General features: G+C 34.9%; 1 protein-coding gene across 2 annotated transcripts in view; it reads right to left on the reverse strand.

The window, feature by feature from the left end:
* Positions 1–2,251: 2,251 nt before the first annotated feature.
* Positions 2,252–26,255, reverse strand: part of LOC123700270 (LIM domain kinase 1) — a 28,200-nt gene continuing 4,196 nt past the window's right edge. Inside the window, exons 2-18 of one of the 2 annotated variants that reach the window (XM_045647441.1) lie at positions 22,535–22,625; positions 22,044–22,158; positions 20,961–21,091; positions 20,290–20,403; positions 18,560–18,646; positions 17,054–17,183; positions 16,111–16,394; positions 14,176–14,287; positions 13,671–13,796; positions 10,844–11,086; positions 9,792–9,929; positions 8,823–8,924; positions 7,857–7,955; positions 6,655–6,809; positions 5,800–6,007; positions 5,276–5,449; positions 2,252–4,610 (exon numbers count right to left, since the gene is read on the reverse strand). In XM_045647441.1, coding sequence (XP_045503397.1) covers positions 3,660–4,610; positions 5,276–5,449; positions 5,800–6,007; positions 6,655–6,809; positions 7,857–7,955; positions 8,823–8,924; positions 9,792–9,929; positions 10,844–11,086; positions 13,671–13,796; positions 14,176–14,287; positions 16,111–16,394; positions 17,054–17,183; positions 18,560–18,646; positions 20,290–20,403; positions 20,961–21,091; positions 22,044–22,158; positions 22,535–22,625 — 3,260 coding nt within the window. In that variant the 3' untranslated portion in view covers positions 2,252–3,659. The remainder of the gene's footprint in view (positions 4,611–5,275; positions 5,450–5,799; positions 6,008–6,654; positions 6,810–7,856; positions 7,956–8,822; positions 8,925–9,791; positions 9,930–10,843; positions 11,087–13,670; positions 13,797–14,175; positions 14,288–16,110; positions 16,395–17,053; positions 17,184–18,559; positions 18,647–20,289; positions 20,404–20,960; positions 21,092–22,043; positions 22,159–22,534; positions 22,626–26,255) is intronic. The other variant, XM_045647442.1, reaches the window with a different exon arrangement.

A 26,255-nucleotide genomic window follows, 5' to 3' on the forward strand; every position in this document is an offset into this window, starting at 1 on the left:
TATTATCGTAAATTACAGTTGTATTGAGCATTTATATGATATTTTAGAGGTAACTTCAGGATTTTTTTTTATCGAGCAAAATTTTTCCAATCGTGTTTTGGAAACAGTCATCCCATCACACATACGTTCTGTAATACGTATTAGAAATTTCAGTGCGAAAAAACTTCAATATTTTCAATTATAGCTCATAGAAAACAGTCCATTTTGCCGTTTTCACCTACTAAGGGCCCTTAATACGCAGTGACGCGTCGGCGAAATTCGCACGACACGCAGCGGCAACGGTAGCTGCGTGCGGTGCGAGTACAATTTGTATCATTGATTACTAAATAGTTACTACATACTTTACTAGTTGTACGGTCGAAACTGAAAACTAGTGTTACAGAAACTTTCTCTGTAAATTATTACCTACTCGTGTTGGGTCATTTTGGTATCATTGTATGTTTGAATTTTATTGATCTGTATAATTTATACTTTGTAGGTATTGTTACTTTGTATTATAATTATTCGAAATGACGATGATGTTTCGAAATCAAAACGATGAGCACTAATGTTTATGAGTTAAATATCATTTGACTCCTATATTTCACGATATGATGAGGTGTTTAGAGTAATCAAATAGGTAAAGTGTAGTAATAAAATACGCTATTATTATAATAAAGAACATAGACATGGATCAAATAAAAACACAAGTTATTGAATATATCCCTTTATTTTTGTACTTACAAACAGTATAAAGAGTCGGAATGCAAGAAGACGGAACCTTCGTTAAAGGTTAATTTGTTAATTTTGTAAAAATACGAAATAAAGTGTTAATCAATTATTACTATCAAGATCTATAATACTCGTTATTGCAACATTTTACAAACAAAATGTATCACAGACAATATAAAAACTATGAGCACGCTAACATGAGATTACAAATTAAATAATTCACAAATGCAACTAAAATAATCCCGTCATAATAAAACTGCTTTCTAAACCTCGACCCATCGTTGCATTTAAATTTTAAACATAAAAATAAAAAATGGCACCCTGTCACTATATTCCTTAAAATTAAATAAAACTAAATGCGATTAAAAAGTTAATAAATTAATCAAGTTAATATTTTTATTAGCACTTAAAGTAAACGTAAGTCTAGTCAATTAAGTTTATTAAAAAGTAAATACAAACAGGCGGGTTTGCGGAATTATTTTTAAAACAATATAAAAATAATATCAATAATCAAATACCTATATTTGGAGGTTTTATACAAAATTTAAGCTAATTAATATATCGTCAATATATCTCTTGGACAAATTAAATTATATGAAAAATGTTAATGCTTTTCGATTATTATTAACGTAATATAATAAGGTATTTACTATATGGTATTGGCACTAGTGGGCATTAAAATGTATTAATTAGAAGCATAAATATTTTTTCTAGAAGACGGAAAGAATTCGATAGTGCAAAATTGTTTATTAAATAATTGTTACAATGGCAGTTGTTTTACTTTGCGAATTATTGAGCAAAATATAAAATACTTTGTTAATACTTTGAGAAAATATTGGAAAAATACAGACAATTTAGATTGCTTGTATTACAAATTGTAAATATATTTGTATATTTTAAATAGTTCGATTATTTTAGGGGTAAAATTTTAATTGTTTTTCCAATTACCAACACATAAAAGGAAAATATATTTTCAATCGCACGCAATAAAAGTATAACACCTTTGCTTAAAGTTATCAACAGCAAAATAATATAAATACCGTGTGCCTAAAGTACCTTGACTTTTTTGATTAAAAATACATAAAAAGCCTTCATACTTCAAGCGCAGGGATTTTCCTAATAGTAGCCATACGCGAAAATTATTATTTATTTTTAAAGAAAATCTATAGATTATCTTAGAATTGCAGAAAAAATGATATAATATCGATATAATGTATCATTTTTTTCAGCAATGAAATTTACGCTAGATCAAATTGGTTTGATCAAACTTCATGTCATGCCTTCAAAACATCGTGTAGGGCTACCATTATTTCGATGACAAATTGACAGACAATACAGACTTGACAAAGGCACACGCAAATGTAAAAGCACCTAACTAGTTGTGCTAAAACAACGCGTACAAAATCTATGGAATATTGTATATTTGTATAAATTTGAAACGTTTAATAACTGTATCAAAATTTTAAGCTATTTATTATATTACTGTAATTTATTTCGTGGTCGCCATAAAATATGTATATTATATACAGACATTATTTATCATCATGAGTTCATAAATAAAATGCATCCCTAATTATATAAAGGAAATTAAGTAGATATAAAAGCAGAAATATTTCTCTCATATATTACGCTAAAAATCAAACAATTTTAACCGACTTCAAAAAATGGAAGAGGTTATCAATTCGACCGGTATATTTTTTTATGTATGTGCACCGATTACGCCGAAGTTTCTGAACCGATTTACGTGGTTCTTTTTTTGTTTGATGCGGAATGGCTTCAAGCTGGTCCCATCAAACCTATTTAATAAATAGCACATCTAAATAATATGTAGTAATTAATAATATCAAATCTTTTTTATTTTTTGCTTTTCCGTTTTTGAAGTCGGTTTTTTAACGTATTTATTTTTATCAGAATTGCAAATTCCTTACTCTGATCTTTAAATAAACGGCATATTTAACTCTTATTTTTACTACTTCTAAAATCACTAAAAATGTAAATTTAACTACATATTTCATAGCGACCACAATTTCAGTATAACATAGTATTAAAGATTCTACAAGTACTATATTTTGTTGGCAAGTAAACAATAGAACATTATTCCGTTCCAAGCGTTAATAAGTACTTAACAACTCAACAACTGTATATCCAACTTGGCAAGAGACGACTGTACACCGACTTTATTTAATAATATTTGAAAAATATCCTTAAAAATTGTATGAAGACAGAATATAAAGACAATATATGTTTTTTATAACAATCGCTAAAGTTCATTTAGTTCAGAGTAATTTTTTTTTTGGGAAAAATCACCAAAATTTATCGAAATCGGCCCAAGAGTTTTTGAGTTATAGATTAACAAACTCACAAAAACTTTCACACTATATTTTATCTATAAAAGAATAAATAAAGTCGGCGTACATACACCGGCGGTCGACATAACAACGATATACTTGTAAATAACATTTAAGCAGAAAATGACATAAATTCTAAAACGCTAACATGGAAGGAACAATATAACAATCTGAAGCTTGATACCGACCACCGGTGTAGTGTCTTGTAATTGTTTAAGTCTCGAGGAAAAACGCGTTTTCAGCAAAAATCTAAATTTTTATGCACGTTTTTTGGCACGTGCCAAAAAATTCCTTATAAAATATCCGAAAAATGTATCGGACCAGCCGTTTTTTTATCGGAATATTTGCCAATCATTATTTTGTTATAATAAAATTAGTAAAAACTAATTTTGTCATTTAAGTATACGAATTTTTTTGGAATTCAATTTTGTCTGTCCACAACAAGTCCACATGGATATGTGGACTGATTAAAATAGTGCCTTAAGCGTCAAACACATCAAAAAAATTATAAAAAAAATCATGAGATATTCAAAAAGATTTCTACATCACAACCATTTTACGCGTTTTTTCCTACGAAACTAAAAACCATTACACATTAATCTATATAACCCTTTCTACTGGAGATTCCTTAACTTCACTGTCTGGTTTCAGCTCTTTGCTAATTTTGAGATTCGCTAGTCTTACATAATTGCTACGCGTGATTCCTTCCCTCCTTTTGGGCTTATCATCTTTCTTTTCCAAAACCGGCGTTAAATTCTTAACATTCCGTATCGGTAACTCTATTTTGCGCCTATCCAGTTTGTCTTGGGTTTTATCCCGGTAACTGTATCGACCGTCGAAGTCTTGTCGGTTTTCTAAATGTCGTCTAAATATGGGCGTCATTGGTTTTCCTAAACTGGCCAGTTTTAAGTCACTTTTGAGCACACCTCTGTTAATTTTCGGTTCATCGTCACTTGGACGTACTCTATATGTAGATCGTATAGGAGAAGCAGGTCGCTGAACGAAAAACTTGCTTCTAGACTTTTCCTTATCTTCCTCCCTTTGCCTCACAACTTCTGTCGTATTTGGCTTGAAAAGTCGACTCAGTTTTGGCGACAGCAATTTCTTAGCTAGCGAGTTCTTTTCACACTTTTCCACTGTTTTTGGAATTTCTTGCTTTTCCGGGATAAATTCTTCGAGACTATCCGGCGAGTCTGTGATATCGTAACTTGCTTTTTTGGCTAGTAAATTCCCTTTTTTGACAATGTCTGTTAATATTTTGGGGTTGCAGTCAATTTGTATTTCTAGTTCATCGTCGGAGGAGTCTGATTCGTTTTCAGTCTGTATTTCGCAGTGGTCTGGAATGCTTTGGTGTCTGCAGAAGGGCAGGTGTTGGTCGTGATCTTTCTCATCAGTTTCTAAACCTTCTACTGATTGATTTCTGAGGAAAGCAGGTAAATTGGAATCCTCAATTTTCCTAGTTTTAGTATCGTTTAGCAAGTTATTGAGATGTGAGTCTGGGCTTGTTCGTTTGAGCGGTGGAGGGTCCAGCCATTCGGATATATCGTCAACCTGTAAATAAATAATGGTTGAATTATTAAGGCAGTGTTATGATGTGATACTAAAAGGAAATTATAGGTGTGATTTTACTCTTGTATAAGATGTAGCAGGTAAATTTGATGCTGTAAAAGGTATAACAGGTAATTTTACCGATGTAGAAGGTGTAGCAGATAAATTTGCCACTGTAGAAGAAGTAACAGGTAATTTTACCGATGTGGAAGGTGTAGCAGGTAAATTTACTGCTGTAGAAGGTGTAGCAGGTAAATTTACTGCTGTAGAAGGTGAATTTGCTGCTGTAGAAGGTGAAGCAGGTTAATTTGTTGCTGTAGAAGGTGTGGCAGGTGAATTTGCTGCTGTGGAAGGTGTAACAGGTGAATTTGCTGCTGTGGAAGGTGTAACAGGTGAATTTGCTGCTGTGGAAGGTGTAACAGGTGAATTTGCTGCTGTAGAAGGTGTAGCAAGTAAATTTGCAGCAGTGGAAGGTGTAGCAGGTAAATTTGCAGCTCTAGAAGATGTAGCAGGTAAATTTGCAGCTTCGGAAGGTATATCAGGTAATTTTACCGATGTAGAAGGTGTAGCAGATAATTTTACCCATGTAAAAGGTATAGAACTTATTGTGAGTAATGTTTCTGTTGTTTACAGTATTGACTTAGCCTATTACACAAACACCAATTAACCTTAGTGATGTCTATATTCTTGCCGTCGGCCCGCAGTATGTACCCGGGCGCCAGCGCGTGGTGTGACCGGGAGCGCGCGGCCGGGCGCGGCTCGGAGTGTGTGACCCGACGTGCGGTGAGTTGGCTGGCGGAAACGCACTTGCCTAGCGCACTCCAACGTACGCATTCGGGGGGCTGCAAATGTAGAAAGAGACAATATCAATGGCTTGTTAATCATAAATGGTTTTGAAGGGGAGAGGGAAGTGAGTTTTTGGAGAGTTGGATAGAAATATTATCGTTTGTGATTTAAATGATAATCAAATTACGCGGAGGTCTAGGAGAAACGTGACAAATAAGGGCTTGTGATAAAACTCATAAAGCATGGAAAAAATTGGCCAGCCATTCTTCTTTTTTTCTGCACCGATTTCCAGCCACTCCACCGCAGTTGGTGATGTCAACCACATATATTCATTGAAACGAACATGAAATTGAGGCTTCTTATTACTACTACTACTTAGTACCTTGTACTGCTCCACGTGACTCACCTCCCGCAGCTCCTCGCGGCTGCGCGTGTTGGCGCAGAAGATGCCGTTGTCAGTGTGCACGCGGCGCTCGGGCGTGGCGGTCGTGCGCGCGGTGCTGCGGCGCGCGTACTGCTCCACGTCCGCGAGCAGTGTGGCCGGCAGCGGCAACGGCTGCGACAGGTGCAGCACGAGCGACTCCAGCCAGATCTCCATCACTTCGAATGGCGGTCTGGAAATCAGATTATTGCGTGTCAGCTTCTCGTTACCATTTTCATCGTTCATTGCACACATGCATTGATGTGTAGAATTGTAAAAGATTTATCAATCAAATTAACGAATAACAAAGCATTAGAAAGAATGTATAGAATTGAATAGAATGCGTACAACAGATACAAGAATGTCTAAATAACGATTAACCTATATATGGATTTTACTAAGGCATTCGACAAAGTGAATCACTTGCTGATTTAAAAACCAGTTTAATATTCGTACATGTAGAAGACATTGGTCTGAAAAATATTAAGAAAGAAGAAATTTGAAAGTTACAGATAAATTTTTCGACTGGAAGTAAATTCATCCCAATGTCCCTATGTAACAACTTCGGGTGTTCAGCAAGGCTCGTACCTGGGGCCTATTTTGTTTTGTATCTAACTAAAATTTATCATTAAAACTTTTGAAATGAAGAAAAACTACTATTTTCAACTGATTCCAAATTAAAATAAAAAATTTAAAATTATAACTCAAACATGAGTCAAAATCGAACGTTGTAGGTGCTTGTTATTGTAACTATAACAAAATTACTACTCACTTTTGCAATAATAAAATATCATTTACCTCAATCATTGCTAGTTAACATACACTTTCTACAAACCATACCTATCGTCTGGCTCCAGATTGCACGCCAGGAAGGCTATCCTATAGAACGGTTCTGGGCACGTGCGACAGAACTTATCCAGGAACTGCGCCTCGTTCAGACCGAAGTCAGACCGCCGCGGCAGAAAGTCTGGGTCTGCTGACACTCGACCGATAATCTGCGAAAGAATTTGGGTTAGGATAGATATTGGGATTTGTTTTGCTTTTATTCATTTGATAAATTCGTATAAAGAAAGTCTATTTTGATAGTATTTGTTTTAGATTTTGAATAGTAAATCAATTACAAAAAAAAACAATAAATTTTAAGTAAATATATAAATCAAATAAATATTACGGATGAATTATGGTTAGAGAATTGATCCATCATGTCATCGGTACATAAATGTTTCTGAAGTGTGGAATGATTATTAAAAATGTGTGGTTTGTGTTAATAAATTTATATTTTAATAAATTACATTTATCTCTGATTTACACAAGAATGGAGCATGTCTTTGCAATATTGGGTATTTCCACGGACAACTATTTTTACAATAAGACTCCTTGAAACATGTCCAGCGATTATGAAGATCGGCATAACTGTCTTCTTATATGTGCTTATAAAAAATAACAATATTTTTTGTCGTGAAAAGGTATTTTCAATGACCCATAACATACATAACGACATAAACACCACTCTGTTCCTGCTATCAAGTACAAATCCAAAGAATAATAACTCTTCTTAATCCTTCTGGAATATTCTAGAACATAAGAGAACACGATGCTTGTCCCAGCCCGGCCTGTTGTTACACTGGACCAGGTAGGTGAAGCACTAATTGAACTAGTGAAACAGCAGAACGGACTGGGCGTGACTTGGTTGATGGTGATGGTGATGATTTTTCATAAATATTGCCAATTTTTTGTGGTCCAGACTTATTCCTAACTTATTTAATAGTATAATGTAAATATATAAATAAGAATTGAAAATATACAGTCTTAGTTCTGATGTAACAGATACGCGCGTAAATAAAACGTTTTCATAAACCATATAACAGTTTTTGATTATGTATTTTTTTGCAATTTTAATTTGAATTAAGCGGTCTAAGGTTCGATTCCTGCCAATTGTTTTACTCTTTCAAAAATTTCAAAAAATCTATGTTTGTAAAATTTCATTCAAATCTAATCAAAGTTATAAAAAAACCATAAAAAACATACAGAAATAAACTCACCTCACACAAAATGATGCCAAATGAGAACACATCCACCTTCTCATCATACAGGTTGCCGTTCATCATTTCTGGCGCCATCCAGTATGGGTTCCCGACCACCTGGAATGGGAAACATCCAATCCTTTTAATACTCTTTCCTTTTTAATTATTAGAGCCCATGTTTTCTTTTTAAAAAAAAAAATAAAAAAAAATAAAAATCATTTATTGATCAATTTGTGGGTTAGGTACAAACATGTAACATTTGGACCCCAAACTAGGACAGCCTGTATTTTGGGGTCCACCTTCCTTAATGACACAATAATAACAAAACTATAGCATAATATTAACTTTTTATTTAGTTCTTCCGGCATATCGAGACAGTTCTTACTTCTTTAGTGAAGGCGACTTCATATGATCGTAGTCCGTACGAATTTCACGTCTATAAGGCTGGTTGCAGAGCTTGACCGACCATCAGTGCGTACGTCAGTCGCGCTTGTCATAATATGTATGGAAATTCATAAAACCGTTCATAGCTAGACCGACCATACGCACGCGTATTGTCATGCGCATTAGTGTCATAGTCATACAATTGTTGATGCGTATCGTCAGGACCGACGGTACGCACTGACGGTCCGTCAAGCTCTGCAACCAGCCTAAGAGGTTACATTTCTGAGTTACATTTTTAATAATCCTGAAATACTTTATGCACCATTTCTTGACTAGTTTGTCAATTTAGCTTCATAACTGACGACAACGCTCGCTGTAAAGTGTACGAAACTTATAAACACCTTAAAAACAATTTAAATTTTTTATGAAACACCTAGATACAATGCAGTTTTGGGAATCCACTCATAAAAAACATCTTCCAAATTTTAACACAGCCGGTAGATGGCGCTGAAATACCACCCTGAGGAATAATGAAGAAAACACAAATAAAATAAACATTGCAATCAAGAGATCTTCTTTCAAAGTCAGTTAAAAACTTACCGTGTACCGTTTCCGTCGTAGCGAGGAGTGTGTGTGCGCACTGCTAGCTGTGCGCTGCACTATACGGGCCAAGCCGAAGTCTGCCACTATTACTGTCATTTCCTGCAATTATTGGATACTATTATACTAGCTTTCAACCAGTTGCGTGGTCAACGAAGAACCCGCGCAATTCCCGTGTCTGTGGGATTTTCGGGATAAAACCTATCCTATGTCTTTCCTCAGTTTTCAAGCTATCTCTATACCGAATTTGAAGTAAATCCATGATGTACTTTTTGAGATTAGCCCGGATATACAAACAGACAAAAATTCAAAAAACTATATTTTTGGGTTCCGTATCTATTGTAGACCACGGCCCAAGTATTCTTTTAAAATATTCAATGTACAGTTTTGACTTTCCTACGATTTTATTATATGTATAGATTACATATATCCTTGATCGTGTGCAAACGCGGTAAAAATACGGTCAAGTGCGAGTCAGACTCACGCATCGATGCTTCCGCATAAATTTTTCAAGTGAAACTTCTTTAGGCGCGTTGAGAGTAAAATTACAATTTTCGTCATGGCTAAAGAAGTTTCACTTCTGACACGTGTGCTTGGCACACACGCTCTTTTTTTATTTTGCGTTGTAACTTTATTTATACTTTTCGCAATTTTTCCTCTATCTGTGCTAAAGACGTTTTTTACGTTCGTGTCCACGGAAAGTGCTCCTGTAGGGTTTTTATTGTTGAATGTTGAATATACGCAACATAAACGGCTGCATGTTTTGATTGATTCACAGCTTCAATCATGTGTGTGTGTGGGGGGGGGGGGGGGGAGAAGTGTAAACCTATATATTTGAATATATTTATTGTATTTTAAGGTTTAAAATTTTGTATTATTCTTAAAACTGTATTAGTTTAAGTGAAGAAGTATATTAGTAAAAGTATTTGTGATTAAACGTATATTCTTTCTTTCTTTCAAATTACTTACCTGATCAGCTCGTACAAGACAGTTATGCGAATTAAGATCTCGATGTATAACATTCATGCGATGCAAGTATCCCACCCCGGCGGCCACGTCACGGGCGAGTTTGGCCCGTGCGCACCAACTTAGCGGACGGCTTGTGTTCTGTGGAAAAAATTATACATGGGATCAGATCGTGCCGTGTGTGAAAAATAGTCCTGAAATATTTATTTATTTATCTCAATCATGTCCATACTATAGTCGAGCCAATTTAATAGGCAACATTTGACGTCTATCAATTTTATCTTCGAAGAGAGGTAACCTGCTTAAAAACATCGATTAAAGTGAATTAATCGATACGGATTTGAAACATTTGTCAATCGAATTTATTAATTTATGATGATTTTTATTCACAAGTAATCAATGCATTCGATTCTAGATGTCAAATTTCGATTTTCAGAGGAACGTCTCTGGTATTTAAAAAGAAAAAAGGTTTATTGACACAAAATTGTAGCGACGTCAGTTCTTCAATTCAGAAATTGTTTATTATGTTTAGTATGGTTTATCAGTAAAATGAAATCTTAAAATTACTTGTATCGGTCATTATTATTATAAATATGTAATCATAATTGAAAAAAGTTAAGCAAATATGCAGTTCTAACAAAACGAAATATCATGTTATTCTATGTCGTCGTTACTAGGTTACGTTGTTGAATTTTGTTGAACTGTCAAATGTTGCCTATTAAAATGGCTCTACTATAATATTATAAATGCGAAAGTAACTCTGTCTGTCTGTTACTCAATCACGCCTTAACTACTGAACCAATTTGCATGAAATTTGGCATAGAGATATTTTGATACCCGAGAAAAGACATAGGCTACTTTTTACCCCGGGACATAGGATAGCTTTTATCCCGGAAATCCCACGGGAACGGGAACTATGCGGGTTTTTCTTTAACTGCGCAGACGATGCCGCGAGTGGAAAGCTAGTACATATCTTATAATTTATCCCAACTCCGAACAGCCACACTGGTACAAATGTGCAAACATTTTTCGTCAGTGTCTCCCGGGCTACGCACCTGCAGCAGGTCGTGCAGCGTGCCGCCGGCCACGTACTCGGTGACGAGGTGCAGCCGCCGGTCGCGGTACAGCACGCCGATGGACCGCAGTACAGTGTCTCCCGGGCTACGCACCTGCAGCAGGTCGTGCAGCGTGCCGCCGGCCACGTACTCGGTGACGAGGTGCAGCCGCCGGTCGCGGTACAGCACGCCGATGAAGCGCAACACGTTGCGGTGACGGAGCGAGCGGAGCACTGCTACCTCCTGTGAGATAAATCATGCTTGTTAACTCATTTATACGATAAGACTTGCTTAGTTACGTAAAGAATGCACCAGCTTCCCAATGTAAAGCAAATAATATAACAATAACATACGCTACAAACTGTCGCATAAGATAAGTTACACTTTGTACTCACGTAACATAAATTACAATTTGTACCTAATGTCAGGTAACATTAATTACAAATTGTACCTACTGTCACGAAACATAAATTATAATTTGTACCTACTGTCACGAAACATAACAATGTCAATTTGTACCTACTGTCACGTAACATAAATTACAATTTGAACCTACTGTAATGTAACATAAATTACAATTTGTACCTACTGTCACGTAACATAAATTACAATCTGTACCTACTGTAACGTAACATAAATTACACTCTGTGCCTACTGTCACGTACATAAATTACAATTTTGTACCTACTGTAACGTAACATAAATTACACTTTGTGCCTACTGTCACGTACATAAATTACAATATGTACCTACTGTAACGTAATATAAATTACACTTTGTACCTAATGTAACATAACATAAATTACAATTTGTACCTAATGTCAGGTAACGTTAATTACAAATTGTACCTACTGTCACGAAACATAAATTATAATTTGTACCTACTGTCACGAAACATAACAATGTCAATTTGTACCTACTGTCACGTAACATAAATTACAATTTGAACCTACTGTAATGTAACATAAATTACAATTTGTACCTACTGTCAAGTAACATAAATTACAATCTGTACCTACTGTAACGTAACATAAATTACACTCTGTGCCTACTGTCACGTAGATAAATTACAATTTTGTACCTACTGTAACGTAACATAAATTACACTTTGTGCCTACTGTCACGTAGATAAATTACAATTTTGTACCTACTGTAACGTAACATAAATTACACTTTGTGCCTACTGTCACGTACATAAATTACAATATGTACCTACTGTAACGTAATATAAATTACACTTTGTACCTACTGTAACATAACATAAATTACAATTTGTGCCTAATGTCAGGTAACGTTAATTACAAATTGTACCTACTGTCACGTAACATAACAATGTCAATTTGTACCTACTGTCACGTAACATAAATTACAATCTGTACCTACTGTAACGTAACATAAATTACAATCTGTACCTACTGTAACGTAACAAATTTACACTTTGTGCCTACTGTCACGTACATAAATTACAATATGTACCTACTGTACCGTAACATAAATCACACTTTGTACCTACTGTAACATAACAAATTTACACTTTGTGCCTACTGTCACGTACATAAATTACAATATGTACCTACTGTAACGTAACATAAATCACACTTTGTACCTACTGTAACATAACATAAATTACAATCTGTACCTACACATAACAATGTCAATTTGTACCTACTGTCACGTAACATAAATTACAATTTGAACCTACTCTAATGTAACATAAATTACAATTTGTACCTACTGTCACGTAACATAAATTACAATCTGTACCTACTGTAACGTAACATAAATTACACTTTGTACCTAATGTCAGGTAACGTTAATTACAAATTGTACCTACTGTCACGAAACATAAATTATAATTTGTACCTACTGTAACATAACAAATTTACACTTTGTGCCTACTGTCACGTACATAAATTACAATATGTACCTACTGTAACGTAACATAAATCACACTTTGTACCTACTGTAACATAACATAAATTACAATCTGTACCTACTGTAACGTAACATAAATTACACTTTGTGCCTACTGTCACGTACATAAATTATAATATGTACCTACTGTAACGTAACATAAATTACAATTTGTACCTACTGTAACGTAACAAATTACACTTTGTGCTTACTGTCACGAACATAAATTACAATATGTACCTACTGTAACGTAACATAAATTTCACTTTGTGCCTACTGTCACGTACATAAATTACAATTTGTACCTACTGTAATGTAACATAAATTACACTTTGTACATGTCGTGTAACATAGACTGTACGCACTACTTTCTGTCACAAGAGTTAGATTTCAGATGTAACACCTGAATGATTTCAGATGTGCGTATAAAAAATTGACGATAGAAATTTTTTAATATTCTTGAAATATTTTCCTACTAATTATAAACGCGAAAGTTTGTAAGAATCGATGGATGTAGGTTTGTTTCTCTTTCACTCGAAAACCATAGAATTGATTTTTATAACACTTGGCAGCGATGTAGCTTATTTAATGGAATTACAGATAAGGTAAAGAAATGTTTGCTTTTGTCTGAAGGTGAAACTGCGCGACATAGGCAATTGGGCGTCCTACTAATATTATAAATGCGAAAGTTTGTGAGGATGGATAGATGTTTGTTACTCTTTCACGCAAATACTTCTGAACCGATTACAATGAAATTTCGTATGCAGGTACCTGAGAACCCAGAACATAGGCTTCTTTTTATCCTGAAAATCCAACAGGAACGGGGACTATATTTTCTTCGAAAACGCAGGCAAAGCCGCGGGTGGAAATCTAGTACATTTATAAAAAGAATTTAATAAAAAAATAGGAATACCTTCAAGAAGTTCCTCTGTGCCTCCTCATCCACTCGGTACAGTTGTTTCAGCACCATCACTTCGTTGGTGGCTCTATGTGTCACTTTGTACACGTGCCCGAAAAAACCTGTGCCTAATAGTTCACCCTGTAAAAAAAAAAACAACATTTTTCGAATAATCTAATGAATTCGCAAAAAATATGTACGATTGTTTAATAATTTCCTGAAAATAAAATGTATTCTTCGTTTGCATGGAACATATTATGTAAAGATTGTCCAACCAAAACTGCTTTTGATCTTACAGATTCTTATATGAAAGCACATTTTATTATGTTTTACATTCTAAATTATAACCAATAAGCAACAGCAAGAAAAACCGATCAAATTAAAAAATACCCAGTAAAATACCTTTTTACACTAAAAATTATGACACACATTAAATGGCAAAAACAGCTTTTATTCTAGCATAATTTTGAATGTAACCTTCAATTCTCTGTAAAACAAAATTTCGGTTATAAACATCTACCTGTAATAGATCAGAAGCTCTGAACACCTTCTGTCCGGGGGCCGGTTCTGCTCGGAACGATCTCGCCCGGCTCAAGTCACACAACACACCACTCGATTCTTCTCCATCCACACTAGAATATAGAAGAAATAGGTAAATAACAATTTATATATTAAAGACGATTTTAATTTCATTTGATATGTTCATAACTGCATAGCTAGCGCGTTATTGGTGTCGCCAATAAAAATAAAAATAAATAAATCATTTTCACAATAATTTTACAAATCAAAGGGACCCAGGCTTCTAATATATAGTAAGGCTGGTTGCAGAGCTTTACCGACCGTCAGTGCGTACCGTCGGTCCTGACGATACGCATCAACAATAATTGTATGACTATGACACTAATGCGCATGACAATACGCGTGTGTATGGTCGGTCTAGCTATGAACGGCTTTATGAATTTCCATACATATGACAAGCGCGACTGACGTACGCGCTGATGGTCGGTCGAGCTCTGCAACCAGCCTAAGTATAGTAAGAACTGTTTTTCAGGAGTCTGTGTCTTCCATTTATGATAACACGGACACGAAGATGTCAGTGAATGGCTCTCGAAACTCAATGGCTGATAACTTTTCAGAACAAATCGAGATCGAAATAGAGCTTATGAAATGTATTTTTTTTTTAGTTTTATTGGCTTATTAGGTACACCGTACACAAGATATTTGGTCAATTAATTCTGATTCAGTGGCTATAAATTTTAGTAAAAGTTAAATAATATTTTTGTTCAAGCAGTTTCGTGTTCATATTTAACTCCCCTAACCAATTACAATCTATGTTTAAGTAGATGTTTCTTTATTTTATATTTAAAGCAGTCAAGTTCAACCTTTTTGCACGCCTCATAAGCGAAGCGTTGAGGTGGGTACTACTGTCACTTCGCGCAAAACATCTGATTTTTCAAACTTAAAATGTCTTTATGTATCATACATTGCACTTGTAAGATAATACATACACACACATATTAAGAAAAAACACTATTTTTAACATTCATGATATTTTTGATGTCATTTTTGTTATTTAAACTAGTTAAAAACAGTTTAAAAAAGTTCTGTCTTGGACGTCCGTGTGTCTGTATGTGCGGAGGATTTTCTTGTTAACACGATAGCGACCGAAATACTTTACTAATCGAGTCTTTTTTTTTTTCTCTTACGCTTGAGTATGCTCAGGAATAGAACCCTTTCATTTTTCAGGGTCTGATTCGATGTGGTTTAATTGTTATTAAATAAACAAAAAAAAAATATCGACTGTTCTCCATAATTTTAGTATATCTATATTTTTTTTTTTTTTTAGTGTACTCAAAATTCACCATTATGAACTCGATTCTTTATACTATAAGCCAAGGCTTAAAAAAATAAGTTGGTAGTCAGTCCCTTAAACCTGCGCAGTTTCACATCTAGGTGGGGCCACAAGAAAAATAGCTCAATTATTACGGTACGGTATTCTTTACTTTTCCAACTGTATTATTTTATTTCTTTTTTATATTTATAGCGTACTCTTTATAAATAATCAATTTTATTGTAAAGGATGAGATTATGAGGCGTGCACTTTTGGATTTTCCAAACTTTTTTTTATTATTGGGTATAATAAAAAAATAATAAAACAAATAATAAAAATTTATTTTTCAAGAAACAGGTACAGCATTATGTTCAGACCCTGACCTTCGAACTAGTGGTAAACTGTGTTTCGAAGGCCAGTTTCTTCCCAGTCTTTATATCTATATTATATATGTTTCTGCAAACTCACAGTTTTATAGGGAAGCACTTGACTACAATCTCGCCTGATGTTAAGCTGAGATGTGGTCTAAGATGGAACGCGCTTCCCTAGAAGGTACCTGTTCACTCTACGCTTGAAGAGAACACACTTTCTTACACCTTAAGAAAAACGAAACACAATACTTACACATCAAGCAGTTTCGACATACTGCTACTCCTCTCTTTATCCCCAAGCAATGGCGAAGCGGGTGTCTGCCTCCGCTTTATAACCCGCACCTTCCCCCCCTCCTCCCCTTTTCTTTTAAACAATCTCTCCTTTTTAACTCCCTCCTCTTCTGCCTTTTTGGGTACTTTAGTATCTTCCTTTATTTTCCTTTCTACTGGTGATTTGTCGTGTTTATGTTTGTCGTCGTTTGATGTACTGATGCCGCGTTTTGCGTTTATTGTGTCCGGATTGTGTTCTATTGTAAGCTATAAAAGATATACGCAAATGTTTTATTTCGTTTTTGTAGAATTTAAATACCTATCGATTGAATATTACATTGCTATTATATGCTAATAAATACGTTCATAAAATATTAGATTACAGAATATTGAAAACTATTTATTGATAAAAATAGTACATACATTATTTTTCCATTTTTATTTTGTTTTAAGAGAATTTACAATGGATACAGGATGACAAAGATAACAAGATTTTTTTATCAAGTGCTAAGATAAGGAGGAGATAGATATTAGGAATAAACATCATATTAATATTTTTTTATGTTTTTGAAAATCATATATTAACAAACCATAATCAGGAATTAAAGATTTTAACGGATATTAAACGCGATTTATCCATTATATTATTATCCTAACGTTTCGCACACTTTGCAGCGAGCAGTGTATAATACTAAGAAAATACTAAGGCTGGTTGCAGAGCTTGACCAACCATCAGTGCGTACGTCAGTCGCGCTTGTCATATGTATGGAAATTCATAAAACCGTTCATAGCTAGACCGACCATACACACGCGTATTGTCATGCGTATTAGTGTCATATCATACACATTGTTGATGCGTATCGTCAGGACCGACGGTACGCACTGATGGTCGGTCAAGCTCTGCAACCAGCCTAAGCTATATTTACCTGTATAACATCAGGCCTAGCCAGCACCCGCTCTATTTCAGCCAAAGGCCGGTTCCTCACCGGTGACCCGTTTACTTCTAGCACACGATCACCAATATGCAATGTGAGCATACCACAGCTTGAGTCTATCCTGTATGTGAAAGAAAGATATTTAAAAAAACTAAACAAACACGTGAAGTGCAATAAATAGTCCTTTCAACACACTACAAAAAAGAACAAACCAAAGCTCAAACATATACATAGTTCAAATAAAAATAACACACAAAAAAAACGCATAATATATCAGATACAAACAGAAAAGCTATTACATATAGTACAGTCATGGCCACATATAACATCGAAAAGACATACTACCACTAAAAACGATACAGTACCGTGTTATGCAACACCGTACGTATGTATATCACGTCGTAAAATTACGAAAGGTACCCTATATGAATCATGCGTCAAATTATAAATTTATGCATACATCTATGGACTATGTTAGCTTTGTACCCTATATCACGTGACGAAAGGTACCCTTTATGGATAATGCATCGAATTATACATTTGTACATACAACTATGGCACTGTATTAATTTTGTTCCCTATATCACGTGACGAAAGGTACGCTATATGAATCATGCGTCAAATTATAAATTTATGCATACATCTATGGACTATGTTAGCTTTGTACCCTATATTACGTTACGAAAGGTACCCTATATGGATAATGCATCGAATTATACATTTGTACATACAACTATAGCACCGTATTAATTTTGTACCCTATATCACGTGATGAAAGGTACCCTATATGAATCATGCATTCAATAATACATTTATACATACCCCTATGGTAGGTATTATGTTAACTTTGTACCCTATATCACGTGACGAAAGGTACCCTAGATGAACCACTCGTCAAACTAAATTGTTCAATTATAAATACACCTATAACACTATTATGTACCCAACATCACGTGACAAAAGGTTCCCTATACAGTATATAGGTTTAGTTTTCAATGACCAGCCAAAATTTAAAATTAAGATCTAGATATTAAACAAACATTTGAAATATTATTGTCTAATAAAAAAAAAATAGCATTCATTTGAAAATGTCATAAAAATTGCCTAAATCGTAAACACGTGATAATCAATGCACTTGTGTGCGCGCGCGCATCGCCAAATTTATGTGTGTGCTAACTTCTACCTATCTAGGTTGTTGAACTGAATTGTGCTTTTGTAATGTCCACACGTTCGCTTTTTAGTGGCGGGCAGGAATGAAATCTAATTTAAAAAAAAAACGTTTTTTTTTCATTACATCGAAAATGTTATCGATTCTCAACCATTTCTGAAAATTTGGCCGGTCGTTGAAAACTAGCCCTATATGAATCATGCGTCAAACTACATAGTCCAATTACACACAAACCTGGCTATAGCGTTATATGTATATTTGCCACATAATATCCACAATGCATCAAACTATGCACACCAAGCACAAGTACCCTCAAACCACACATATACCTATGGCACGTGAGATGCACGCACGCTTGCAGCGCGGCGCGGAGTAAAGAGCGCACGAGCGCGGACAGCTTGCCCGCGCAACGCTCGCTGCGAACGTTGTTGTTAATGTTTTATGTTACATCGGGAGTTTTAATGTTTTTGCGTGGGGAATTTATAATTGAAGTGAAACTTCTTTATCGGGGTTGGAAAAATTTTTTATGTAATTTTTTTTCGTTACACGTGACATTTTTCCGTTACGCGCCATCTTTTTCTTATCCCTACCACGCGTGATTCGACGTATTTCTGTAAAGTTGCATATAGTAAATTATTTTTTGAAAAATAAGGTCATAAAGAAGTTTCACTTCTTATGTGTGTACAAAAGTACACGCACACATTTTTTTATATGGATTTTAAAGTGTTAATTACTTAGAAAGTTTTAAGGACATTTTCACAAATTCTTTATTATGAAAAGCAAGAGAAAATACAAATGTAAGTCAAATATTAAATAGGAATTCGTTGACTTTTTCAATAAGTCGTAAAAACTTTCCCCAGGGCTTTTTACTCTCAAGGAATTTTTAATTCGTATTGTATTTTTTCATAGTCTAAAAATTGAAAATTTCGCACTGGATTGAATACGCATTTTTTTTAATTTAATTTTACCGATGTAACATAAAGTGGTTAAAACATAAGAGTGTCATAACTTAAAGATATGTTCTTGTTAACTTATCTGACAGTTAAAATAACAATTCATAATGTGTTAAAGTATGCGAAAAGTGTTAAATAGGCTATGTGTGACCTTATTAGCAAGTGGTGAATCGGCCCTTAAATAGACTTTGACTATAGTTTTAGTGACACTAAGCAATTTAAAAAATCATTAAAATGAAATGTTATTCAATTTGATATAAAACCATTTGTTAACACAAATTCACACTCTTACATAGTTGATGTTTTCTTCATAACACAAGCTGTAGAGAAAATAATTTCAAGTGAACACAACTATCAACACTGATATATTCTGACGTAAAACTGTATTTTTTATATCATTAGATGCCTCTATTAAGGTCTCTAATGACTGTTACATTAATTAATGTTGTGGAATGTGAACGCTTGTACCAAAATAAATTAAAAGAAAAAAATTACTTAGCCTTTTTAATATGCTCGTGTGTAACCTTTTTTGTTGATAATAATCAATAAATAAAAGTAAAAACAGAACAATAAAAATAGTGTACGACGCCGTATATAATTCTGTATGTAGTTGTTTTTGTAAATATACGTACGTATGTGTGTGTTTTTATGTACATGTGTACACGTGCGTGTGTATGCGTGTCTATGTACACGTATGTGTATCTACATGAGGTAATTGTTTAAAATATGTAATGACGATTCGAAAGTGTTTCTTAGGGCGTATTCAGAAAGAGAGCTTGAAACTTATAAGCACTTATCGGCGCTTGTCAACGCTGGTCCATTCTACACAAAGGAAGCAGGTTGAAGCAGACCAAAACAAATATTATATAGCAGCGCCCAGCGCTGACCAGCGCTTATAAGTCTCAAGCTTTCTTTCTGAATACGCCCTAAAGAAGTCTGATTTAATAATAAATGTTTGAGTTTGAGTTTACATGTGTACACTTGGCGTGTGTGTATATATGAACATGTATACACGTGCGTTTATGTCTATATATACATATATATGTGCGTGTATACCTATACATGTGTAAACGTGTATATGTGTATGTATGTGCGTATATACTCACTGCGCAATAGAAAGCGCGCCACGTGTAGAGGCGAGCCGCAGTGCTCGCGCCGGGAGTCGAACCACGCGGATCGCGTGTCTCTCAGTTCCCACGCAGCAAGTGTAGCACGCACCACTTTGCGAAAAATGTATGTTTGTTTTTACACTTAAAGAAGAGTATTAATATGGATGAGGGGATGGAAACTCAGAAATTATTGAAGTGAAACTTCTCTAGGCGCGTTGAGAGTAAAATTTGAAGGTCATGTCATGGCAATACCATCACGTCATGGAGTAAGGCGACGATTTTGGTATTTTTGAATATTGCCAAAAAAGTTTAATTTCAGACGTGCGTGCTCGGCACACACGCTCTTTTTTAATTTAATTACTCCTTTTATAGCACTCAAATGATAAGAAATGGGACAATTTTATGAAAATAAATTGTTAAGAACAGCGTAAAATTCGATTTTGATTCGAGAGCAGGTACAGCACGCACGCTTCGCTCGGCTCATGCGATTAAAATTATTTTGGTGTTCATTAACTTCCGCCATTTTACTTAAATTAAACAATCAAACAAAAACATTTCCCAATCAATAATTTCCACATAACCAAATGTTTTCCCAACGAAACACCCACCCAAACCATTCAGTAACTACAGTAACAAAAAAAAACAAAAAATGCGGGTACTTCACTAACCAATACAAGTGCGATCTATCAAGTAACGCGTAAGTAGCGGTGTCGTCAATGTGCGCGCCGCACGCCTCGCACGCGAAGCACTCCGGGTGGAAGCGGTGCTCGCCCGCCGCCATCACCGGGCCAGTTATTATCTAAACGTAATCAAATTAATGAAATGGAAATAACGTTTATTATGGTCATACTAGATTTCCGCCCGCGGCTTCGCCCGCGTTTGCAAAGGAAAACCCGCATAGTTCCCGTTCCCGTGGCATTTCCGGGATAAAAACTATCCTATGTGTTAACCCAAGTTACCCTCTATATGTGTGCTAAATTTCATTGTAATCGGTTCTGTAGTTTTTACGTGAAAGAGTAACAAACATCCATACAAACTTTCGCCTTTATAATATATATTAGATTAGAATATTAGAATTAGATATTAGATGTTAGATGAAACAAAAAAAAGATACAATTTAGTTAAAACAAAAGAACTTAAAAAAATATACGTATGCCATAATTAGTGTGTTATCACTTATCACTGATTTTCAGTGGCCGCCTTAGGATGTCTTATTGACAGTGGATGTATTTCCATTATTATAAATTACCACTTTAATGGATGGCAGTAGGATTCAAAGTTGTAGCGACACCTCGCTCTGAATCGTGCAAGCGAAATGTTTTCGCTACAGAGCATATAGACAACTTTCCGACATCATTCATCGGGGTTTTAACGGCCGGCCAGTCGAGTAGACTGGTCGAGGATCCTCCCTTTTTCTTTTTAGTACCTATAATTTTTTTTTTGGCGTAACCACAAACAAAATAACTTACACTACTAACTACTACATATCGAAATCGTTCAAATGAACACAAAAAAAGTAAATTTTTAAAAAGTCGGGTGCCAAGTTCACATTGCCCAAAGGGACACTTGATTTGGAAACTGTTGTCAGGTATGTTGGTATAGCACAATAGACTAATATTTTTGTGTTACAGATTTAGGTTTTCTTTAAACTATTTATTTTAACAGCTTATAGAACAATAAACATAATATTTATCTTTCTATTTCTTGAGTTAATTAAAAGCATATTTAGTTATTCTACGTGGATAACTAACCTCTGAACATTGCTGACAAATATCTCCAAAGCGCGCCCAGTAATCCGCCTGACAAAACAAAAGCCCGCCCTTCTCGAAGTACCACGTCGTCAGCTGAGCATCACAAACTGAGCACCTGGAAAATGTAATAAAAATTAGATAAACGCTTAAAAAATACTTATAGAAACAATCGAGTTGGTAAAAACTTTTGAAGAATTCTTTAGTATTAGAATCGTCCTTTTTAAGGTCCCATCAATCCGCCCGTTCCGTTCCAACTGTTCGAAACCGTATTAGAAACTAATAGAAACTACAGCTGGTACATAAACTCTTATTTACAACAGAACATCTGATAAACTATCTAACTATTATCAAAATTGTCGGTTTTCACAAAAAATATCTGTGGCAGAAACTTCCTTAGAAATATATGGTCTAGGACCATTTTAACATCGCTGTATGTTAATTTTTTAGTATGATTTTTTTTTTACTTTCTCTAGGTGCCAAATAAACCTTACCTAAAACAGTCCTTGTGCCAATCCTGCCCAAGCGCGGATACGTAGTCTTCATCCCCCAAATCATTTAAACACCCGGCACAGCTATGATTTTCTGTAACAATAACATTCAATTTATTCTTATATATTTTTCATGTCATCGTAGGCAAAAGTTTGTGGGGCGCATGATGGTAAACGCTACCACCGCTTAAGAGCATTTTATTTTTGGTTGCACTTCATTTCTCCTTCCTTCGAGCGGAAGAACTATGTAAGGTAAGTATAAATTAGGTGAGGGTTTTATTTATTTTATTTTGCAGAGGCGTAATTTAATTTGCAAACCTGACGCCTCTAAAATGGATTGCCAACGTCAAGGGGAGGATTATAAAGAAAGCATTGACGAAAGGAATAAAGAATAAGAAAGATAAGAAGAAGGGAACTGAATGGAACAGCATCATTCGCATGCTACTATTTCAAGACCATTTTCTAGGCCTTAAAACCTTTTATATGCTAGAGCTGGCAAACAAGCTGGTGGTAAGTCTGAAAAGCGATTTCCAGAGGCATTATCTCGATTGGCAAATCGATTGCCACTGGCCGGCTCATAAAAAATTCTCATCACCTGGGGCCGTATTATGACCTCTCATTCCCACTCAGTTTACGCCATGAATTGAACTGACTTGCAAATTAATATGATTTCATTATAAACCATGGCTGGTTATCGCTATCATAATATGAATTTGACAGTCAGTTCAATTCACATCGTAATATTCTATCTGGAAATAAGAGGTCATAATACGGTCCATGGCCTCGGCAAATAAGATTATGCACTACTAAAGTTTTCACATTTTATCAATCATCTCTCAAATAGATGGTTAAAATTATGTTTGTTCCTATAAGAAAAGTAGCTTCAAATCCGACTCGCACTTGGTCTTTGTTTTTATGTATTAGATACCTACCTACTCTACAAATCACTACATAGTATAAAACAAAGTCGCTTTCTCTGTCCCTAGGTCCCTTTGTATGCTTAAATCTTTAAAACTACGCAACGGATTTTGATGCGGTTTTTTTAATAGAAGGTTTTAGTATATAATTTATTAGGTTTTAGACAAAGCGGGCGAAGCCGCGGGCGGTAAGCTAGTATTATTATACAAGTCACATGCTAATTATTTCGTTTTAAAAGATAAAAATGCTTTGATTTAATCTGAGATTACCACTAATGATAAGTTCGGAAATCAAAGTAAATTATGTTTTATCTATTAAAACATATAAGACGATAATATTGTTGTTTAAACAATACAGTGAAGGAAGTATACATATAAATTTTTTCTTGAGGCTGTGATTAATTTAATATACAATATAAAATAATAAAAGAATTTTATTACTGTTTTACATTTAAAATTATTTCCGAAGCAAGAATGATATACCTACCTACTATTACATAGTGCATACTACATTGTTTGCTAATTGAATATTCCGCATCTTATACGGTGCATGTACATCAAACGAACATAGAGCTAGAGCAAGTGCATTCTTTCGTGATTGTTTAGTGTAAACGAAAACATGTATTCAGTGATGTTCAGTATTAGAGCATAGCATAGAACCTTTTCGAACTTACTAAGAACAACGAAAGAATGCTCTACGCCTGTTTACACTAAAAGAATTTGACATAGTGGGGTTAGAATGAACATTCGCTCGATTGATGCAAAAGCACTGATTTATAATATTTTCAATTATTAGATTTTGTTTGTTCAATGTTCAAAACGAAAGACGTTATTTTTAATATTCTTTTATAAAGTCGATCGTTGTTTTTTCCTCAAGAAGATTTAAAGTCGCAGAAAAATAAAAATAAAAAAAGACGTGTGGCACTCAGGGACTGCCGCGGTAAAGCTACGGCATAGCATGCCTTCAAGCCATACCTCCGTGCCCGTCGGAGTGGGGAGCGTGAGGTTTTTTCGTTACGGCCATTATGGATTCGGTCCCCGCGCTCAAGGCCCGCGATAGAAGCTATGCAATAGCTTAAAAATATTCATAAGACATAAATATAAATCCAGACACAAACAATAATACCAAGTATATATAAGATCAAGGCCATCGCTATTACACATATTCAAGAAACGCGCCTCGTACGTGTTGTATCTTCAAACGTTTTCCTAGAAATAAGTGGAAGAAACATGTTGACTGTAACGAATATGATGATGTTTTGTTAAATTGCAAACGATAACATCTAATGATATTTCTGATTGCCCGTATACTGATAATAAGGGGCGCCGACAAAAAACCCTGTTTGATGATTCATTTTAATATATAAACTATTTAGTGTTTCTAACATACCTAATATAACACCCGTATTGTTAATTCCCATTGAGCCCCGAGCGGCCCGATCGGACCACGACACAATAGATTTTCTATTGTGACTGTGCTTCCGGGGGCTGAGTTATTACAAGACTAGCTGTGTCCTGCGGTTATACCTGCATTGCTCCGCTTTTATTGGTCTTAGCGTGATGCTATATCGATAAATGGGCTATCCAACACTGAAAGAATTTTTCAAATCGGACCAGTAGTTCCTGAGATTAGCGCTTATTTAATTTCACTTGTAAGTGAACTATTAAAAATATTTATAATCTTCTTAATAAGAACGGAGCAATAACTTATCTAAAATCCATATAGAAACAGTTTACAATACGTACAATGCCAAATTTGAAATCGAATGTCGGATTTTAGATTACGCTCTTTTGCTTTAAAATCATACTGAAGCCAAGTCAGACAAGTTATAAGTACCATATTTTATATACTAAAATTTGTACCATCCTTTACTTCACACTACACACGTATCAAACCTAATTAAGTCAATTATCGGATACACAACAAACATTATAAGATACACGTAAACATTATAGATTGTACATACTATATTGCAGGCCTGTACAATTTAGTCCACATACACAACAAAAAGAAACACCCTGTAGCAACAAGCACGCAATTACGGATTAACATACCTTTTCCACGATATCAATGTCGAAATCATACCTGTTTGCACCAGGCTGCCAAGATGTTGCGGCCAGGTGAAAAGCGGCAACCGTGATTTTTTTGAATCTTTATATCATTTGCCGTGATGTAGACTACATTTTATTCAAAAACAAGTGAACGAATTTTTTTCCCAAAAATCGATTAGAAAAATTTTAATTAAACATGCTTGCGGCCAAATTTTGACTGGCAACCTAGTCGATATATATTCTCCTAATTGTAAATATACATAAAAATTCGGTTTTCAGCAAAAAACCGATGAACGCACTAATCCTGCAGCCGGATCTCGTACACATTAAAACAATCACTAGTTGCACATAAATGCGTAGAGAATAACATATTCTATCCGTGCTGAGCTTGAGAATAAATCCAAGTAGTTATTTGCTTGGTGTAAGGTGCAAAGCGCATGTGCAGAGCCCGGGAGTCGCTCGTAAGCCCTTCTACCGGCTATCAGAAATTTTAAACACTAACTTTAATAGAAAAATAAAGTAATAATCAATTTTGAATACATGTACATATGCAATTTTTGAAACAAACAATACACTCCCATCGCTATATTTTTATGATTGGGCCTTCGCGTTTAACCAGCATCGTACATGTCCTTGATTTTAATGGTTGCCTGGATGAGATTGCTTTATGCAATAAGGCCGCCTATTGTGCATTTACCATATTCATGTTTTCATGTAAATCGATGTTTTTATTACTGGTACTGTACAATAAGTGT

This window comes from Colias croceus, chromosome 19, assembly GCF_905220415.1.
Source record: "Colias croceus chromosome 19, ilColCroc2.1".
In the NCBI taxonomy this organism is placed as follows: Eukaryota; Metazoa; Arthropoda; class Insecta; order Lepidoptera; family Pieridae; genus Colias; species Colias croceus.